General features: G+C 43.3%; 1 protein-coding gene across 5 annotated transcripts in view; it reads left to right on the forward strand.

Annotated features, from left to right (window-relative positions):
* The window catches only part of ERBB4 (erb-b2 receptor tyrosine kinase 4), an 837,205-nt gene that overhangs the window by 784,421 nt on the left and 35,136 nt on the right, over window positions 1-17,648 (forward strand). For all 5 annotated transcript variants that reach the window (XR_014556491.1, XM_083704220.1, XM_083704222.1 and 2 more), the window contains exons 23-25: window positions 1,005-1,151; window positions 6,266-6,363; window positions 9,720-9,890. Coding sequence is in view for 4 of the 5 variants with exons in the window: in XM_083704220.1 (XP_083560346.1) it covers window positions 1,005-1,151; window positions 6,266-6,363; window positions 9,720-9,890 (416 nt within the window). In the remaining variant the exon portion in view is untranslated. The remainder of the gene's footprint in view (window positions 1-1,004; window positions 1,152-6,265; window positions 6,364-9,719; window positions 9,891-17,648) is intronic.

The raw sequence follows: 17,648 nt of genomic DNA on the forward strand, positions 1-17,648 counted from the left end.
GATCTGCTGAGGATTATAACAGCAAACTGTAGGATCTCTTCTTTGGTCTTGTTTTTCCCCTGGGGTTTCCCCCCAACCTTTATATACATTATCTTTTATGCATTCAGGGAACATGTTTCAGCTTTGAACCAGGGCTGAGGGACCTGTGGGCTCTCTAGAAGTTGTCAGCCCAAACGCCCATCATCCCCTGCTATTGGCTGTGCTGCCTGGAGGCAGCTGATGCCTGTTGGAGTCCAACAACTTTTTGTATACCAAAGGACCATGCAGTCCATCAGGCTCACTATTGACACACTGCCTGCAGCAGTTCTCCAGGGTGTCACACAAGGGACAATCCTAGCCCTACCTGGAGGCTCCTGGGCTTGAACCTGGGACCTTTTGAATGCAAAACATATGCTCTATCTCCATCAAGTCACGTTTCATTCAGGATACCACAGGTTTCCCATTTCTGCCTTAAACTGGAATAAAAAGAGCTAAAAAAATACACTTTGGCCACAGTCCCCCGAGGAGCTACTCAAGATCCTAACTATTCATTCAAGGAGGCTTCGTCAAGACAACTTTCTAGTAGATTGACCCCAGCAGCAATAGGAGAACAGAGTGCTGGGATTTCTTCACAAATCCTTTTTGCATCAGTGGAAACTGCTTTTCTCAGTTTGCCATATGAAATGCTGGAAGTCCACCTGATCAAGTGTGTGATTGTGGGCAGGAAGAGCACCAGTGCTCACAGAGAGCTCCATTTCCTTGCACAGGAGCATCCTCTACCATGGCGCAGGGCAGGAGGTGGCAGTGGTGCTTAAACACGTGTGGAGGGACACTGGTATTGCATTTTCTCTAACAGGCGTCATGAAGGATCTCTGCGTTGCATGTTCCTAAAACAAGACCGCACATGAACTGGTGCAAATCCCACTATAACCTTATATTGGCTCAGATAAATGATTCCTAATGTGTGTATATTCATGTTTCAAGTATGCATTCATTAAAATGTGATCATTGCTTTTCTGTTTTAGGTGTCACCATTTGGGAGCTTATGACCTTCGGTGGAAAGCCCTATGATGGCATCCCAACAAGAGAAATCCCTGACTTGCTAGAGAAAGGGGAGCGCTTGCCACAACCGCCGATCTGCACCATTGATGTTTACATGGTGATGGTGAAATGTGAGTATTTCTCGTTTGGCAGTAGCTCTGTGCGGATGAGCTATATTGAAGCGTTGGTCTGCCACAGCTTGCATTCATTAATGTCGTGAGTCCTCTGTAGTACTGCTTGCCGTTTTGAAGCATTATATTCAGGAGGCTACATCAATTATGTCTAAATATTACACACAAGCCTCACACTTGTGAAGGATGTGAGTCTGATGGAATACGCTTGCATTAGCTTGGATTCTTATTGCCAGCAGATAGTATCAGACATTATTCCTGTGAAGTCAAAATTGTAGCAGACAAATTGCTGTCATTTCCATAACAATTGATTTGTTAGATGATAGCATTTCACGTAATTACGGTACCCAGGTAGTCACCTATTAAAGGTTCTAAAGGGGTGAAAGTTGACTCTAAATGACATAGTGAATAAGAAATAAAATCCAGTGTGTTTTATTAAAAAAAAACTTGGATTAATATGAAAAGACTGAGCTTTTGGGAGGAAGTGTTCCAGTGTGGAGAGGCACTGATATTTTAGTTGCTAAATATGCATCTTTAAGGGCAGGGGGAGAGAAGAGTTGGGCAAGAATCCTGAGCAAATCATTATTATTTGTGCTATTTGCAACTGGATGCTCACCAACACATCTCCCCCCTCTCCCAATGTGCACATGCTAGAAAATGTGACCCTGAGGCTCAAGCTTCTAATTTAAAAAGAATTAGGAAAGTCTCTGTGGTGTTTCTGACTTAATTTAAATGAGATTAACACACAGCCATTTCCTCCATGTGGGGTTTGGTGCTCGTGTGTACAGATGAAAACATTAAACTAAGAGTACGAAGAAGCTAATCCTGCTAACCGCTTGAGCTGACAGGCTGCTGCAGCAGCACACAAGAGCTTTGTTGGGGAAGGCCAGGAATCATACCAAGTTCAGCATCACCAAAGAATCACAGGGAGGGAACTGTGCCATTGCTGGTGGATGCTCAGTCCCCAACTTGTTGAGTCATGACTTCCTTCCTTCTGCAACGGCATGCAAGGTAAACAAAATTAGCATTCCGAGTACTTAATTGCAGAGGATGATGACCTCATAACAAGACTTTAGGACATGAGGCAAAACCATTGTTGAGGGCACGTAAACCAGAAGCCAACCTGAAGTCCTTCCTATATATGCGTAGCTACATCACAATCATGCTCAACCACCAGAAGTCTAGCTGTAGCAGTTAAGGTTGGAGAAATATTTACACATAATCACTTACTGTGTTGTTGTTTTCTATAGAAGCCTGGTTGGTTTTAAGGACTCCAAGGTCCTCCTCACAGAATTCATGCTTGAAAAGTGCATTATCTGGTTTGGTTGGGAAGTTTTGCTCCTTTGTATTTTAATTGGCTGGTTTAGGATGTACGTATATGTGGTCCCCTTTGAAGAGATTACACATGTTCTGAATTGCATCACACTTTTGAATCTCAGTCACAGGTGTCAGAACGGTGGCTTCCTCCCCTTTGAGGCTTGACATACAGACCTGGTTGTCATGGAAGCAATTAACTTTTTTTCCTCTGTGCTGCACCAGTTCAGACTGCAGGTGGAGATCCACATGCATGCTCCTCCCTGCAATATACTTCCCTTCTCATAGAATACTTTCCCTTGCTTTTCTGGTGTTCTTTGGTCAGGGAATTACCATATTTCGTATGGAGGAGCATTCATGCAAGAGTCCTCACTTGCAATTTGAAGTGGAACAAGGCAGGCTCAAGTTAACCAACTCAGGGGGATACAGACCAGAACCTCAGACCTGTAGTTGTGCAGGCTGGTTCACATGTGTGTCTGCACATTTCCTCTATGTGTAGTGAGATGCTTGTTACATGTGGTGAATAGTTTATGACCCCAGAGAAATGTGTATATATCCTGCTCATGTGATCCACTCACCCCTCTATTGAGGGAGATGAAATGCAGGGCAGGATCAGTGCATATACAGGCAAGCACATACCAGCTCTGCAGTTTGCCTTATGCCTTAACGTGGGGGAAGGGTTCAAGCACACTAGAATCTCACACTAGGGCCATATGTGAGCCACCTCATGATCTCTGGATGTGATTCTACACTGGAAACCATTTGGCAAGATTCTCAAAGCTAATGTGGTGTTGTACTAGTCTCATCCTGAGTTGTACGTACAACTTCATCACTAGCAGTCAGGTGTCACTCACAGGTTCTAGGTATTTAAATGGGGAAGAGTGGAGGTTTCAACAGATAAGACCCACTTTATTTAGACTTCCTGCCAAATGATGACAGATTCCTCAAAAATTGCTGATGCTATCTTGGGTGGAAGAGGGTTGCTCTGAGATAAACCAGTGGCTGTTGCGGAGCAAAATATACTTATTAGTGATACTTTGTGCCCTCGGTCATGGAGCAGAGGAGAGCCAGCTATTTCCAGACAGCCTTCCTCTGAGCCAGCAAGAAGAAAGATAAGAGGAAACAAAATGCCGTACTGTGAAAAATCAAACATGTCTAGGTAGCAGCAGCCATAGTAATCAAGCAGGCTTTAGATGCGCAGATGTACTTCTGCAATGTAATCAACACTAACAAATGATGCCGGGGGGGGGGGGGCAATAAAAAAACTTGACAGGGATATCCAAGAGCTGTCATATTTAATAGCCATCCCATTTTATGCTTCTGGAAAGCTTGGTTTCCTCTCTACTGTATTTTTTTGTGATAAAGAATTCTCCATAGCATAATGGGGATAATAATAAATGGAACATGAGATGTAAATAGGATTAGAAACAATTGGGACCTACCCAGCCATTAGCAAACCAGTGTAGCTGCAAGTGGGGTTCAGAAGCTGTGTGATGTGTTTGTTTTTCATAGTACTAGGACACCTGTAATGAGTGACAGTAGCCCCTACAGCTTACCCCACACAATCTGCATTATACTGTGCCATAAAGATGAGGCAGAGATGAATAAAATGCTGCATAGAACAGAATCGCCAGATAACTCAAGCAACTGAGTGAAACCTCAGACTCCAGGGGAAGATTTGATTGTGTGTCAAGTATAGAGAAAATCAAAAATGAAAAAAACAACACAAGGAAGTGTCTCAGAAAAGAAAAGGGATAGTTAAGATATGCACCATGTCATCTTGGAAGTGAGTATAATAGAACTCATTTCCTAGACTCCATTTCAAGCCTAGGTTTGGCACTGGAACTGCCTTTGTCACCCAGATCGATGGCCTTTCTCAAGAAAGAGAGAGGGAAAGTGTTAATTCCCCCTAACCTCCCAGTGACTTTTGATGCTATTGACCATGGTACCTCATAGTCTCCAACTTTTTCCAATCCAAATCCAGGACACCATGCCACCACAACTCCACCATGCCACCTTGGCCTGCTGCTGCCACCGTCCCCCACCCCTACCTGCAAGCACACCTATGCTGCCTTGGCCTACCTGCCGCCTTACCTTCATCAGCTCACTGCCACTTGTGATGAGCCCAAGCCCTCCTGTGCCACAAGGCCAGCTGCGGCTGCTGATATACTTCTGGAAGTTGGCGCCACACTTTACAGAGGCACGTCTGCAGCCATGACAGGCCTCAATGGAGGCCTTGAGGTGGCAGCAGATGGGGAGTTGGGACATTCGGGATTTAAAACGGAAGCTGAGGTGACTTCTGTTAATCTGGGATGTCCCGCTCAAAGCAGGACAGTTGGGAGGTACAATATGTACCTCCTTCAAACACCCAGGGAGGGCGTTGAGAGTTGGAGGGCCCTGCTTTGCAATGGTTCTGCTCCTCCCTCTCAAGATGGTTTCAAAGAATGGGGATGGAAGTCTTCTACGTGACCCTGCGGAAGCTGACCTGCAGAGTCCTGCAGGGTTTGATCTTGTCTTCCATGGTATTTAATATTGATATAAAGTTGGTGGTAATAGTCATCGGGGAATTTCGAGCGAGGTGTGATCATTATGCAAGTGTCAACCATTTTTCTCTCTCTGTTCCATCTGAATTATGAGAAGCAATGCAGATGCTAAACCACCATGTGGAAGTTGTAATAGACTGGAAGTGGGGCAATAATTGGAAACTGAATCCAGGCCAAGCCGTGGTGTTGTGTTTGTGGTTGGTTCTTGGGTCCAGGCTTTGGAGGGACACCCTGCTCTAATGGGGCTTTACTCCCCTTGAAGGAGCAGTTGTGTACTCTTGAAGCCATCATTATCATTTGAATAACAGGTGGAATCATTGTCTAGAAGTGCCTGTCCAAACTCCAGATGGCTTGCCTGCTCCGGCCTTTCTTGGGCAGAGATATAAGCTGGCCACAGTTATCCATGCTCTGGTAACTTCCAGACTGAACTTTGTAAGCATTCTGTGTGTGGCTGCCATTGAAAACAATTGAGAGATTGCAACTGGTGCAAAATACAGTGGCCAAGATCCTTTGGGGCACTGCCACAGTCACATATAATACCTATTTCGAAAGGACTGTGCTAGTTGGCAATCACCTTCGGGATACTTATGGTGACATATAAAGCCCTAAATGACTTGAAGTCCAAATATCTGAAGGAATGTCTCCTGCCATTGCATTAAGATGTGCAGAGGAGCCCCTACTTCGTATCCTTTTGCCAAGTGATGTCTATATTGTGTGGGTGCATGGGATGTCCTTCTCTGTTCTATCACCAAGCTTATGGAATGACACCCACCCCATCCATGATGTGTGTCATGCTCCAATGTTATTGACAGGTAAAGATAGATCTTTGTCCAGTGAAGCGAAGTGCATTGTGGATTGAGTGTGTGTTTTACTAAATTATTACCATGTGAATCTTATCTGTGATTAACATGTTTAGCTGGTCAATATTATTTTTCTATTTTTGAACACGGTTCATTTTTATTATTTTACTGTAAATGTAATGGGCAGGTTATAAGTACCATAAGTAAGGAGTAAATATGCTTAAGATTTCTGCTCCTAATAAGTAAGCTTAAACCATGATATGGAACACATATTTAGGAAATGAAAATGTAAGGTGTACTGAGTACAGTAAAGAATAAAAAGCCATAATATAGCCAACTTCAGCTGGGAGGTGCCTTGAGTTTATACCTCCTCTTAAGGACTGAACTGTTTACGAAAAGCCATACATTGCTTGTTATTAACAAGAAGCATTTTTCCTCTCATTGTATCTGGCCTTAGGTTGGATGATTGATGCTGACAGTCGGCCTAAGTTCAAGGAATTGGCTGCTGAATTTTCTAGAATGGCTCGAGATCCTCAGAGATACCTGGTCATCCAGGTGAGCAGCTCTGCAGTAGACCTTCTCTCTGAATGGGCTTTACTAAGATCATTTTAAAGGTTACACAGGGACGAGCTCTTTTTTTTGCTATCAAGTAAACATTCACAAGTGTACCACTACTATTCTTGGTTTCTGACTAACATTCCTATATAATGCATGAGTTTTCCAACAGAGTTATGTCACAAATACATTTTGGAGAGTTGTGTAATCGCGTAATCTTGGTATTTTAAATTTTTAAATCTGGTAAGGATGTGTAATTTTGTGTAATAGTAATTTTGGTAGTCAAATTAGGGATGGGCGAATCAGTCTATTTCCTGCCCATGTCATTTTCTGCTACAATATGCATTAATCCGTTTTTTTAAATGCACCAATATCAAATTGCATATTTTATATATGTAGAGAGAGAGAGTTTTCAAAAATCAAAATGCACATTAGGTAGTATGAAAACTTGTTAGATAACTAAATCCCAATCTGATAATTAATCTGGGAGGTGAAGACTAGGTCGATTCATATCAGAATTCACAAATACTGAAGTTCTCAGACATCCCTAAATCTAATGAAAAACTCCTGTTGAGTTTCACTGAAATTCCTCAGGCAAAATCCAGTGGGTAGCCTATGGGTGTACAAAAGTAGAGATGGACAAATTGGTTTAAATTTTGCATGTGACTGATACAAAGACCATTCTGTCCTATTTGTCCTTGCATGTATGGATTCTTTTTGAATCGACACCACCATTATCTGAACCACCATTTACAACGTGGTCCAATGGATGCCTTTCAAAATATTATTTATTCTTTACAGGGTCCAGTCACTTGCGACTAGCTAACTAAAAAGCACAGCAGCTGCTGTGCAGATTGAGATAGAACTAGAAATGGCCCTTTCTATCACCATCACATGGTGATGGGGACATGGGGGCACACATGGCTGCCCCCATTGCTAGATCACACAGAGGTGCTGCATCTTCCATTTGGATTTCCATCCGAGAAGAAATCACGATAATTTCAAAGGGCAATGTTCTATGGTGTCTTTCTGTAGAAGGAAGAACAGGAACAGGAAGGAGGGCAGTTTTCAGCATTGTGTCTCTCCCCTCCAGTCCCTCAGTGCTCCCCTTGCAAATCTGCTTCAGAGGGTCCCCAAGATATTTTGCCTCTAAAGAAATCCCAGAGTCCCTCTGAAATTCATTGTAAGGGAGAGTCTGAATGCAACTAGTTTCACACGCCTGCACTTAAGATACTCACTGGAGTAGTGTGTGGTGCTTTGCTTGCACATGGAGAGATCACCATAAGGCTCAACAGAGTCCTGTTTCACTGCAACAGCCCATTCCAGAGAATGACAACTCTTGTCAAGTTATGAGTTTCCTGGAGTTCAAGTAACTTGACAGACCAGTGGCAGAGGAGCAAGATGGATGTGGAAATGGCCTCCAGTGCCCTGGACTCCCATGGAATGTGACAGGGGCAGAGGAAGAAAGAGGACTCTAATTCTAGATGGACTGGGAAATCTGTGGTCTGTTTTGTCATGCATGATCTTGTTGAGATTCCTGTATTGCGGGGGATTGGACTAGATGACCCCCAGGGTCCCTTCCAGCTCTACAATTCTCTGATTCTGTGTTGCTGGACCAAAACTCCCATCATCCTTGACCATTGGCCATGCTGCCTGGGGCTGATGGGAGTTGGCGTCCAGCAACCTCTGGCCTGCCACAGGTTTTCCATTCCTGGCTTATAGGGATCTCTGCCTGTACTGGCTCTCCTCCCTTCCCCTCATTCAGCTAAAGAGGGAGAAAATATTTTCCCCATCACCATTTGTGTGATTATGTTATTACAAGGCAGAACAACAAGTATAAAATGACATTTCAGTTAAATTATTTATTTTACTTCAAACCCAAACCCTTTTTACATTTTCATTTAGCATCTGCTCTGTAAGTGATTTCTTTTTTAAAAAAAGAATATACACCAAATTCTCTTATTAAGATGAATAGAAAAAAGGAGTGCTTTTCCCCTTTCTTAAAAACTGAATGCAGCCATTTAAAAAAAAACCAGCACCTTAATATTCAGTTTCCATGCTCAAGAGAGCCCTTTTAAGTACTGTAGTAATTACTCAGATAGAGGTAAAATGGATTGATTCTTTTTTGCTCATTTGGGGGCTTCTTTGGCTAGTGCTTGCACAAAGTGGCTTGAACTGAGGCACTGAGAAAAAGAGTTAAAATGTGTCAAGAAATATTCCAACTTGAACAACGTCAGCTGTTGCCTCGAGTGACATTGCCTGCCGGGTTTCCCAGAGTGTCGGGCTTCTGTTCCTGCAAGGGCCAGTGTTGAGAAGGAAGTCTGGGACCTAGCTGGTGGAGCACCGCAACCAGGAGCAGACGAGTGTGACAACCTCAACAGCCGCCCCCCCCCCCAGCCCCTGATCCCCTGATCCTTTCACCTGGAGATGGCAGCAATAGAGCATCAGGCCTGCTTGCAGTCAGCTATGGATTTGTGCAAGCGGCTAAGCACCGTCTGCATCTAGAGAGACTTAAGTAGTGTACCTAAAGGAATACCTCTTCCCATATCAACCCTGGGTTAAGACCCTGGGTTAAGATCTCCTTTATCAGCCAATATGCTACATAACAGCAAAGGTGAGGGCTATCCCATCATCAGCACCTCAACCCCAGGAAAAGAGGTTCCACCCAGGCATTTTAAATTCTTTTGAATTTCAGTTTTGTTTTTAAGGATTTTAGTTGTTACTTGTAGTAGTATGTGTGTACACAAAACTGAAAAGGGTGATACATAAAGGTTTTAATTAAATAAAATATAGGGATAATAATACTAACTTACCTTAGAGGGCTGTTGATGATATTTAGTGCTAAACAAAATTGCTAAAGAAATGATGGTGATGGTGATGATTATTACAGAATAAGGATATTATGAAAATTATTTCTGTCTACTATCTCTGTCTACAATCATTTTAACTTCAGTAACACAAACATTTCACAAAAATAGTCAAACTTGTCAAAAGCAGATGGCCTGGGTCATCCTTCACCTCCAAATAGCACCATTATAGGAATGTAGAAATAATAATAATGGGGCTTTTGTTTGACTGATAACAGTTATTACACTTCTGTCATCATATTCCCAAGTTTTGACCAAGAATAATTTCCTTCTTTATTTAGTTTTAAAGAGCCGTTCAGAAAATGTGTAAAGGACAATAGAATTTGATTGGAGAAAATATGAGAGCATAACACACTTGTATAATAATGGAGGGCAACAAGAATAACTAGACAGATAAGAGTCTATAGCTATAACAGAAAGATTATTGGTAAGGCGAAATAACCAAAGGATGATTCCCCCCCCCCCTCTCCATCAATGTACCATATCTAGGGTGACGATCGCATGAAACTCCCAAGCCCAAATGACAGCAAGTTTTTCCAGAATCTTCTGGATGAGGGAGACCTGGAAGACATGATGGATGCTGAAGAATACCTAGTTCCTCAGGCATTTAACATTCCTCCACCCATCTATACATCCAGGGCAAGAATGGACTCCAACAGGGTAAGAGCAAACAGTGATGTTAAACCAGAATCAAATGCACACAAAGCCAACTGGCAAAGTCATCCGCAGACTCAGTTTAAATATCACGTTCAATGAAGCCCACATTTCCCTAGGAAATGGAATCACAAAGGGAACTCATTATTAATACTAGTATTATTTATTTGTCTTGTTAGAAGCTTACTTCAAAAAATCTCTTGTAGGAAGGTTCAGAGCAAGAAAGGCGCAACATACAAAGCAACACATTTCAATAAAGTGGTTCCAACAACCCATAAACAGCTTACTCCTGAGTAGGTGGGTGTACGGCTGCAGCCTCAGGAAGACACTTCATAGCTGTTTCACAGAAGCGTGGAGAGATGGCTGATGAACATGGCTCACATTGACACATACATTCAGCTAAGATCAACACACTGACCTTAAGACCTTGATGTGCCAGGAGCATGTCATCCTGCCTGCCTGCAAGGACACTAAATGCATTCATGAGTATACACTTTTAACCAGGTGTATATTTTCCTTGATACAAAGGGTCAAATTCAACATGGCACTAAATTTTTGTTATTTTTATTTATTTAAATGAAAACCAATATAAAATGAAAACAAAACTACAAAATACTGGTATAAATACAAAGCCGTTTGACACACTTCACCCACTAAAAGAGGCCAAGAGTCTAAGTGGCCCAGCATGCCTCCCTGGGGAGAGCATTCCATCAGCGGAGAGCCACCACTGAAAAGGCCCAGCCTCCAGACCTCCCTTGGAGAGGGCAGATGATGATCACAAGGTCCAGGCTGGTTCAAATGGGGACAGGAGGTATTGAGGTCCAGAGCCACCTAGAACTTTATAGGTCAAAGCCAGCACTTCGAATTGGTCTTGGAAACTAATTGGTAGCCAGGGCACTCATGCCAGAATTGCTTTTATATATCCAGGACACTGTCTTGTATTGGTTGGGAATCTGTGCATCAAATTCTTTCCCAGCTGTAGTTAGTTTCTGAACTATATTCAAAGGCAGCCCTACGTATGACATGTTGCCTAGATGTTACCAGGGCTAGTGAACAAAATTATTTATCTGAAAACAATCCAAAGTAGTAATTTGCACAAATGTATTGTGAGCAAGCCACTGAAAGGTAAGTATGCTTTAATCATGATGGTTTAAGTGGCATTAACTTCATGTTTAACTGGGAGTACAACAGAGCAGCTTCTCCACTGATGCAGGAGGTCCCAGGGCCAGCACTTTCCCAATACACTCAAGGAAGGCAGCAGTGGTGGGCATTCTGCACTCCTTCTTAGGTGGGCTCAGAGGAGTTTATTGGGCAGTGGGTTGCAAACTGGTCTTGATATGTTCCTGGAAGTGTGTCTGTAGAGTGTGCATGGTTGCCTCATGGGGGGGGGGGGCTCCATTGCTGGTTTCCCTAACTGAAATACAGTTGGCTGTGGGTTGAGAAAGAAGCTCTTTCAGCAATGCAGTTTAGGACCATTTGGAAGATAAAGAGGAGTAAAGAGGCAGTTTTGAGCAGTTGGATGGAGGAGAGCTGAATAGGATCCTTCTATGGAGCCCTGTTTGCATGTGGGGGCTGGAAGGCAGGTGCTGTCTCCCCTGAAGCTCCTTCAAAACCAGAGGGGAGGATTAGCAGAAAGAAAAATGGGCTGGCCCTACACCCCTTGGGGTCAGACCTGGTGTACTTTTGGCTCCGTGTCTCTTCACCACTAATACTATATTATTTTGTTGTTGTTTAGTCATTTAGTCGTGTCCGACTCTTCATGACCTCCTGGACCAGAGCACGCCAGGCACTCCTGTCTTCCACTGCCTCCCGCACTTTGGTCAGACTCATGTTTGTAGCTTCGAGAACAGTGTCCAACCATCTCGTCCTCTGTCGTCCCCTTCTCCTTGTGCCCTCCATCTTTCCCAACATCAGGGTCTTTTCCAGGGAGTCTTCTCTTCTCATGAGATGGCCAAAGTATTAAGGCCTCAGCTTCATGATCTGTCCTTCCAGTGAGCATTTCCTTAAGAATGGATACATTTGATCTTCTTGCAGTCCATGGGACTCTCAAGAGTCTCCTCCAGCATCATTAATTCAAAAGCATCAATTCTTCGGCGATCAGCCTTCTTTATGGTCCAGCTCTCACTTCCATACATCACTACTGGGAAAACCATGGTTTTAACTATATGGACCTTTGTTGACAAGGTGATGTCTCTGCTTTTTAAGATGCTGTCTAGGTTTGCCATCGCCTTTCTCCCAAAGAGCAGTCATCTTTTAATTTTGTGACTGCTGTCACCATCTGCAGTGATCATGGAGCCCAAGAAAGTAAAATCTCTTACTGCCTCCATTTCTTCCCCTTCTATTTGCCAGGAGGTGGTGGGCCCAGTGGCCATGATCTTCGTTTTTTTGATGTTGAGCTTCAGACCATATTTTGCGCTCTCCTCTTTCACCCTCATTAAAAGATTCTTTAATTCCTCCTCACTTTCTGCCATCAAGGTCGATAATAATAATTATTACTATTACTAATAATAATAATAATAATAATAATAATAATAATTTATTATTTATACCCCGCCCATCTGGCTGGGCCTCCCCAGCCACTCTGGGCAGCTTCCATAAAAACCAAAAATAAAGTAAAATATCACATGTTAAAAACTTCCCTTATAAAGTAAAATATCACACGTTATATAAATAAAGTAAAATATCACACATTAAAAACTTCCCTTAAAAACTTACTATTACTATTATATATTTATTTATACCCCGCCTTTTTTCCTTGATGGGACTCAAGTCAGCTTAAAGATAAAAATAAGAACTGCTAAAAGCATAGAAAAAAATAGCAAACAATTAAGCATTGATAGAATTAAAACTATATACATATACAAAATATGTTTAAAACATACAAATAATTACAATAAAAACAGCACGACCTCTTCATTAAAAGCAGTCCGTTCTCAAAAGCCTGTTGGAACAAGGAAATCGGAAGGACAACAAGGAGGAGGGAGCCAGTCTAGCTTCTCTAGGGAGGGAGTTCCAAAGTTTGGGCGTAGCCACCGAGAAGGCCCTCTCCCTCCCCAACCTGCCCTGAGGTCCTCAGAAGGAAAAAGTTGTCCCCCTCTCAGCTAAGGCCCCAAGTAGCAGGGCTCAGAAAGGGCCAGCCATAGAAAGCAGTAAGTACTGAGCTAGAAGGAGCCAATGGTCTGGCTTCCTGTGTTCATAGAAGTCCCTTTTAGAATAACATACACTTTCAGAATTAAATAACTGGTGGTTGTAGGACGTATACACAAAACAAGTGAAATGCATTTAAAACTCAGTCCACATGTTTGCCCTGAAATTCTGTTTCCTTTTGGTAACTTGGATATACCCTTGTTTGCTCTAATGAACATTAACATTAAATGGGCCCATTATAATTGGCGCTATTATCACGAATGGTGAATAAATTGATGCAGCTTAAGCAGTTTATGTTCATTGTTACTGGAAAATTAAATTTTATGGCAAAGTTTCTGTGCTCTTTAGTAAAGCAGGCATGGAAAGTTGACATCTAAAGAGATTAAATTTTTTATCTAAAATAGGAATAAAAATGAATGTCTCATTAAACTATCCCATTAGTTGCAGTGGCGTAGCAGGGGGGGCCGGCCACACCGGGGCAACATCTGGGGGTTAGGGTTAGAGGGCGCAAATCCACGAGTTAGGGGGCGCAAATTACTTGCCTTGCCCCGGGTGCTGACAACCCACGCTACGCCACTGATTAGTTGAATGGATTTTTTTTTTAAAGAAAGAAAAAGAAGGAATTTCTTTGCCAATGCTGGCCCCAGGATTTGGGGGGCTCTTAGGTCCTTATCTCCCTGAGTCCCATTAGCTTGAATGAAGGACACATGGAGCATGATCTTGTGGCCCCTCTGGCCTTGTTCTGTCCTCCGTGCAAAGGCCTTTTTGGCTGCTCTCTGAGCCACAACAAATTCCTGCCCCTTCCACTCTCTGGTGCCAGCCTTCTTCCTGCTCTTTGTACATGGAACAAATCCCACTTTTTGGGTGTGAAACAGAGAATAAAACTCTAAGTTAGAGAGAAAGTGCTATGATGAGGTATTGTGGTCGTGGTGTCTTTCCTGTTGATTGTAATTTTGATTATTGTTTTGCATGCTTTCCATGCAGAAGGTCCCAGGTTCAAATCATGGGGTTACCAGTTATTAGAATCTCAGGTAGCAGGTGATGTGGGAAGCCTTTGCCGGGGACCCTGGAGCACTGCTGCCAGTCACTGTAGGCAGTCCGGGATAGATGGACAAATAGCCTGGTTTAAGGCAGCTTCCAATCTTCCTATTTAGAGTCAGTTCTGTCAGGTTGCCTCTTGATAGCTGCTTTTCAGTTTAACTAGAGTTAGCAAACTGTAAGTCTAAAATTCTAATTATTATTTTTTTAATGCTCTCACTCTTGAACTGGATAGAGCTACTCACAAGCCCACATAATCAGCAAACCAGCAACTTCAAGGACAAACCAGCACTGACAAGAACAGGCTGACTAGAGCCTTTCTACCCGAAGGGCTTGGTTTTTTTTCTTGCAGGGTAATTTGCTTTTTTTAAAAACAAAAGTTACAGCCTTCAAAAATGTGATCCTCATCTTACCACCTTAGGATTCTAGCTGAAGGGCCATCGTTTAGCAGTAGAACATATGCTTTGTGTGTAAAGGATTCCACGCACTGTGATGTTGTTTCTAAAGTGTAAGGCACTATAGATATACATTTAAAATCCCAAGTTCAGTCCATGGCATCTCCAGGTAGTGCGAGGAAGGATCCCTGACTCACAGCCTGGGAGCCACAGCCAGACCGTGTGTCAACTGTGCAGTGCTGAGCTAGACAGACCGATGGTCTGAGTTGTAGAAGGCAGCATCCTGGCTCCCCTCAAACTCTGACACCTACGAGGCCCAGGCAATCTGCATGAGAGCAGGAGTCATCACTGCGATGACTACTTTGATAGCACATGGGGCGGAAATGCATGTGTGAGCAGTATATAGTACAAGCCACAAACCAGCACAATGTTGTGGGTTTCCTTCCTGAAGAGAAAAATGCCACTGTCTGAATTGGTCTGAACAATCTGGTGTGAGAAGAACTGGGGGGTGGGGTGGGGGGGTGTAAGTATAATACATAATCATATATAATCTATGTAAAGGAGCCATATATATTTTTACTGCAATGCTATGGAGGAAAAAATATTTTTGCTAAGACCCAGGAGACTGCCTTCCTCATTATTCCCTGTTTTTCTTAAGGAATAATCAGTGATAGTATAGGAAACAAAGGCAGGGGCCCAGGGGTGAAAATAACATTTAGATTTAAAATGTTAATGATTATTTTCTCTCCAAATCTTTCTTTCATTCTTTTTTGAAAAGTAATATTACCAGTAGATTCCCCAAACTCTTCTAACATCTGAAAAATAGAAAATCTCATCAAGGCAACCATTCTTTCCTTTAAGAGGCCAGGAGTGCCCGTTTATGGGTTTCTTTAACTATCCCCCCCCCAACAACTGTAATAAAATTGGGGAGATTATAATCAACTTTCTATTCACATGTCTAGGCTGGCTTCTCACAGCCCTCCCCACCCTCTGCAGATCCATCTCTAAGAGCTCCCCTGTTCAGGCCAGTCAACATGCTGTAATGATTGCTGCGCTAAAGGCTTTGGAGAAGATGTGCTCTATTTCATTCTCAATGAGGGCTGATGGCTTTTGAGAGGCTCAGAATATCCTTTGATTACTGTGTAAAGTGGACTGGGGGGGAAACAGGGAAAGGAGGGAAGGGGCAGGTGAAATGCGTTCATCAAGCCTTTTTTGTGCTTCCACCCCATCTCCTCCTCGCAGCACAGCACAAACATCTTACCTTTTTGATTCCCTCTGGAGGAATTTCCCCCCACTCTAAAGTTCAGAACTCCAATCCTACTGCAGTATCACACAGAGCTTGGTTTCACTGCCAACTCCAGGGCCTAAAAATATAGGAGCCTGGCAATGTATGGCCCTTGAGACATCACAAGGCTTTTCCTTTTGTTTTAAATTTAGACAGGATGGGAGGATCAGAGAGGCAGTGTGAAGCAGTTGTTCTCAAACTTTTTTCCTCTGGGCTACACTTTCAGAATAAAAAATTACTCATGCCACATTAAAAAAATAATAATAATGCAAGGGATTATGCAAACTGGAATAGGATGTGAGGGGGTGCAAAAGAGTGGGAGTGTCACTGTAGCAGAATCTCCAACCATAATATCCAATCCAATAGACTCCCAGCAGTAAAGGAATATCACTGTCAAGAGCGATCGTAGCCGCAGGCCTGCCAGTGGCATTCATGGAGACCCCAAGAGCCAAGAATATGACATCCAAGTCATATACTTCCATGCTGAGGATGTCCACACAGTAGCCAGGCCCAGAATTAATTAATTCTTCCATTTATATTCCATCTGCCCTCCAAGGACCTCAAGGCAGCAGACGCTATTCTTCACCCTATTTGAACTTAGTTCTACCCAGTTCTCGCTTCCCTGAAACTCTTCGGTAACTCTCATTCCTACGCGTAGGAGTGGCAAATCTCCCCTGTGACATCCTTCTGTCCCCTTGCATGCAGGATTACAGAACTGCAGCAGCAAAGGAAACCACACACCCCTCACCAGCATGCACAGGCCCAGACAACTGGCATCAGTCACCCTAGGACCTGAATCTTCTGGCCCCGCAAACAACCTGCAGATGGCCACTCCTTTGACAGATGCACGCACACACCAGCCATGCGCCGGAGGAAATGCCCTCCCAACTCCATGGCTTGGGAGCCCTGCTGGGAACGGGGAAGAGAAACAATAGGCAGACATGGGGAGCCTTTGGACCTGTGTTGCTGAACTGCAGCTCCCATCTGCCGCAGCAAGCACAGTCAGTGGCCAGGGATATGGGAGTCATACTTGAGCAAGACCACCTAGAGGGCCAGGAGATCATGCTCACAGGGTGCGGTCATGGGAGTTCCCTGGTATGACAGTATCTTAAAATGCAGTTGTGCCACCAATTTGTATTATGCTACTGGCAGAGTTATTTTCCTTTCCTTTCCCAGTGATCCCTAGAATTGAAGCTGCCCTTTTCCCAGCTGCTGCCCACTGGTTCAACATCTTCACTGAGCCATCCACAATGACCCCGAGGTCTCATTCCTGGTCACTCCCTGCCATTTCAGGCCCAGGAGCCATATATGTGAAATTAAAATTATTGCCCAAACTTGCATCATTTTACACTTGTTTTACATTGACTTGCATTTACCGTTTTGCCACCCATTCACCCAGTTTGGAGAGATCCTTTTTGAGCTCTTCATAATCACTCTTGGTTTTAACGCCCCTGAACAAGTATCTTCAGCAAACTTGGCCACCTGCCTGCTACCCAATAACTCTCAATGGTTTATGTACAAGTTATGTACAAGTTAAAATGCGCAGGCCCCAATGCCGATTCTTGGGGACACTGCTTTCTACATCTCTCTATTGGGAGAACTTACCATTTGTTCCATTGCTTGCTGCCACTTACCCAATTCCTGATCCAGAAGAAGACCTTTCCTCTTATCTCTGGGCTTTACCACTCCACATCTTCATTGGGTGGGCATAAAGCAAGGATGGGATTGCATTTTTAATCTCATCATAGATCTGGCTACAATTTCCTTAGACTAGCTTCTGCAACTCAGCACATTCAGTAACATTGAGGAAATGGAAGCTAATGCACTTGGCACAGCCTAATAGCGCCTCCAGTTTTACCTCGAAATCTTTGTGGCTTCAAATGCATGCTTTATTTGACT

This window comes from Podarcis gaigeae (assembly GCF_964106915.1).
Source record: "Podarcis gaigeae genome assembly, chromosome: 1".
Taxonomy (NCBI): Eukaryota; Metazoa; Chordata; class Lepidosauria; order Squamata; family Lacertidae; genus Podarcis; species Podarcis gaigeae.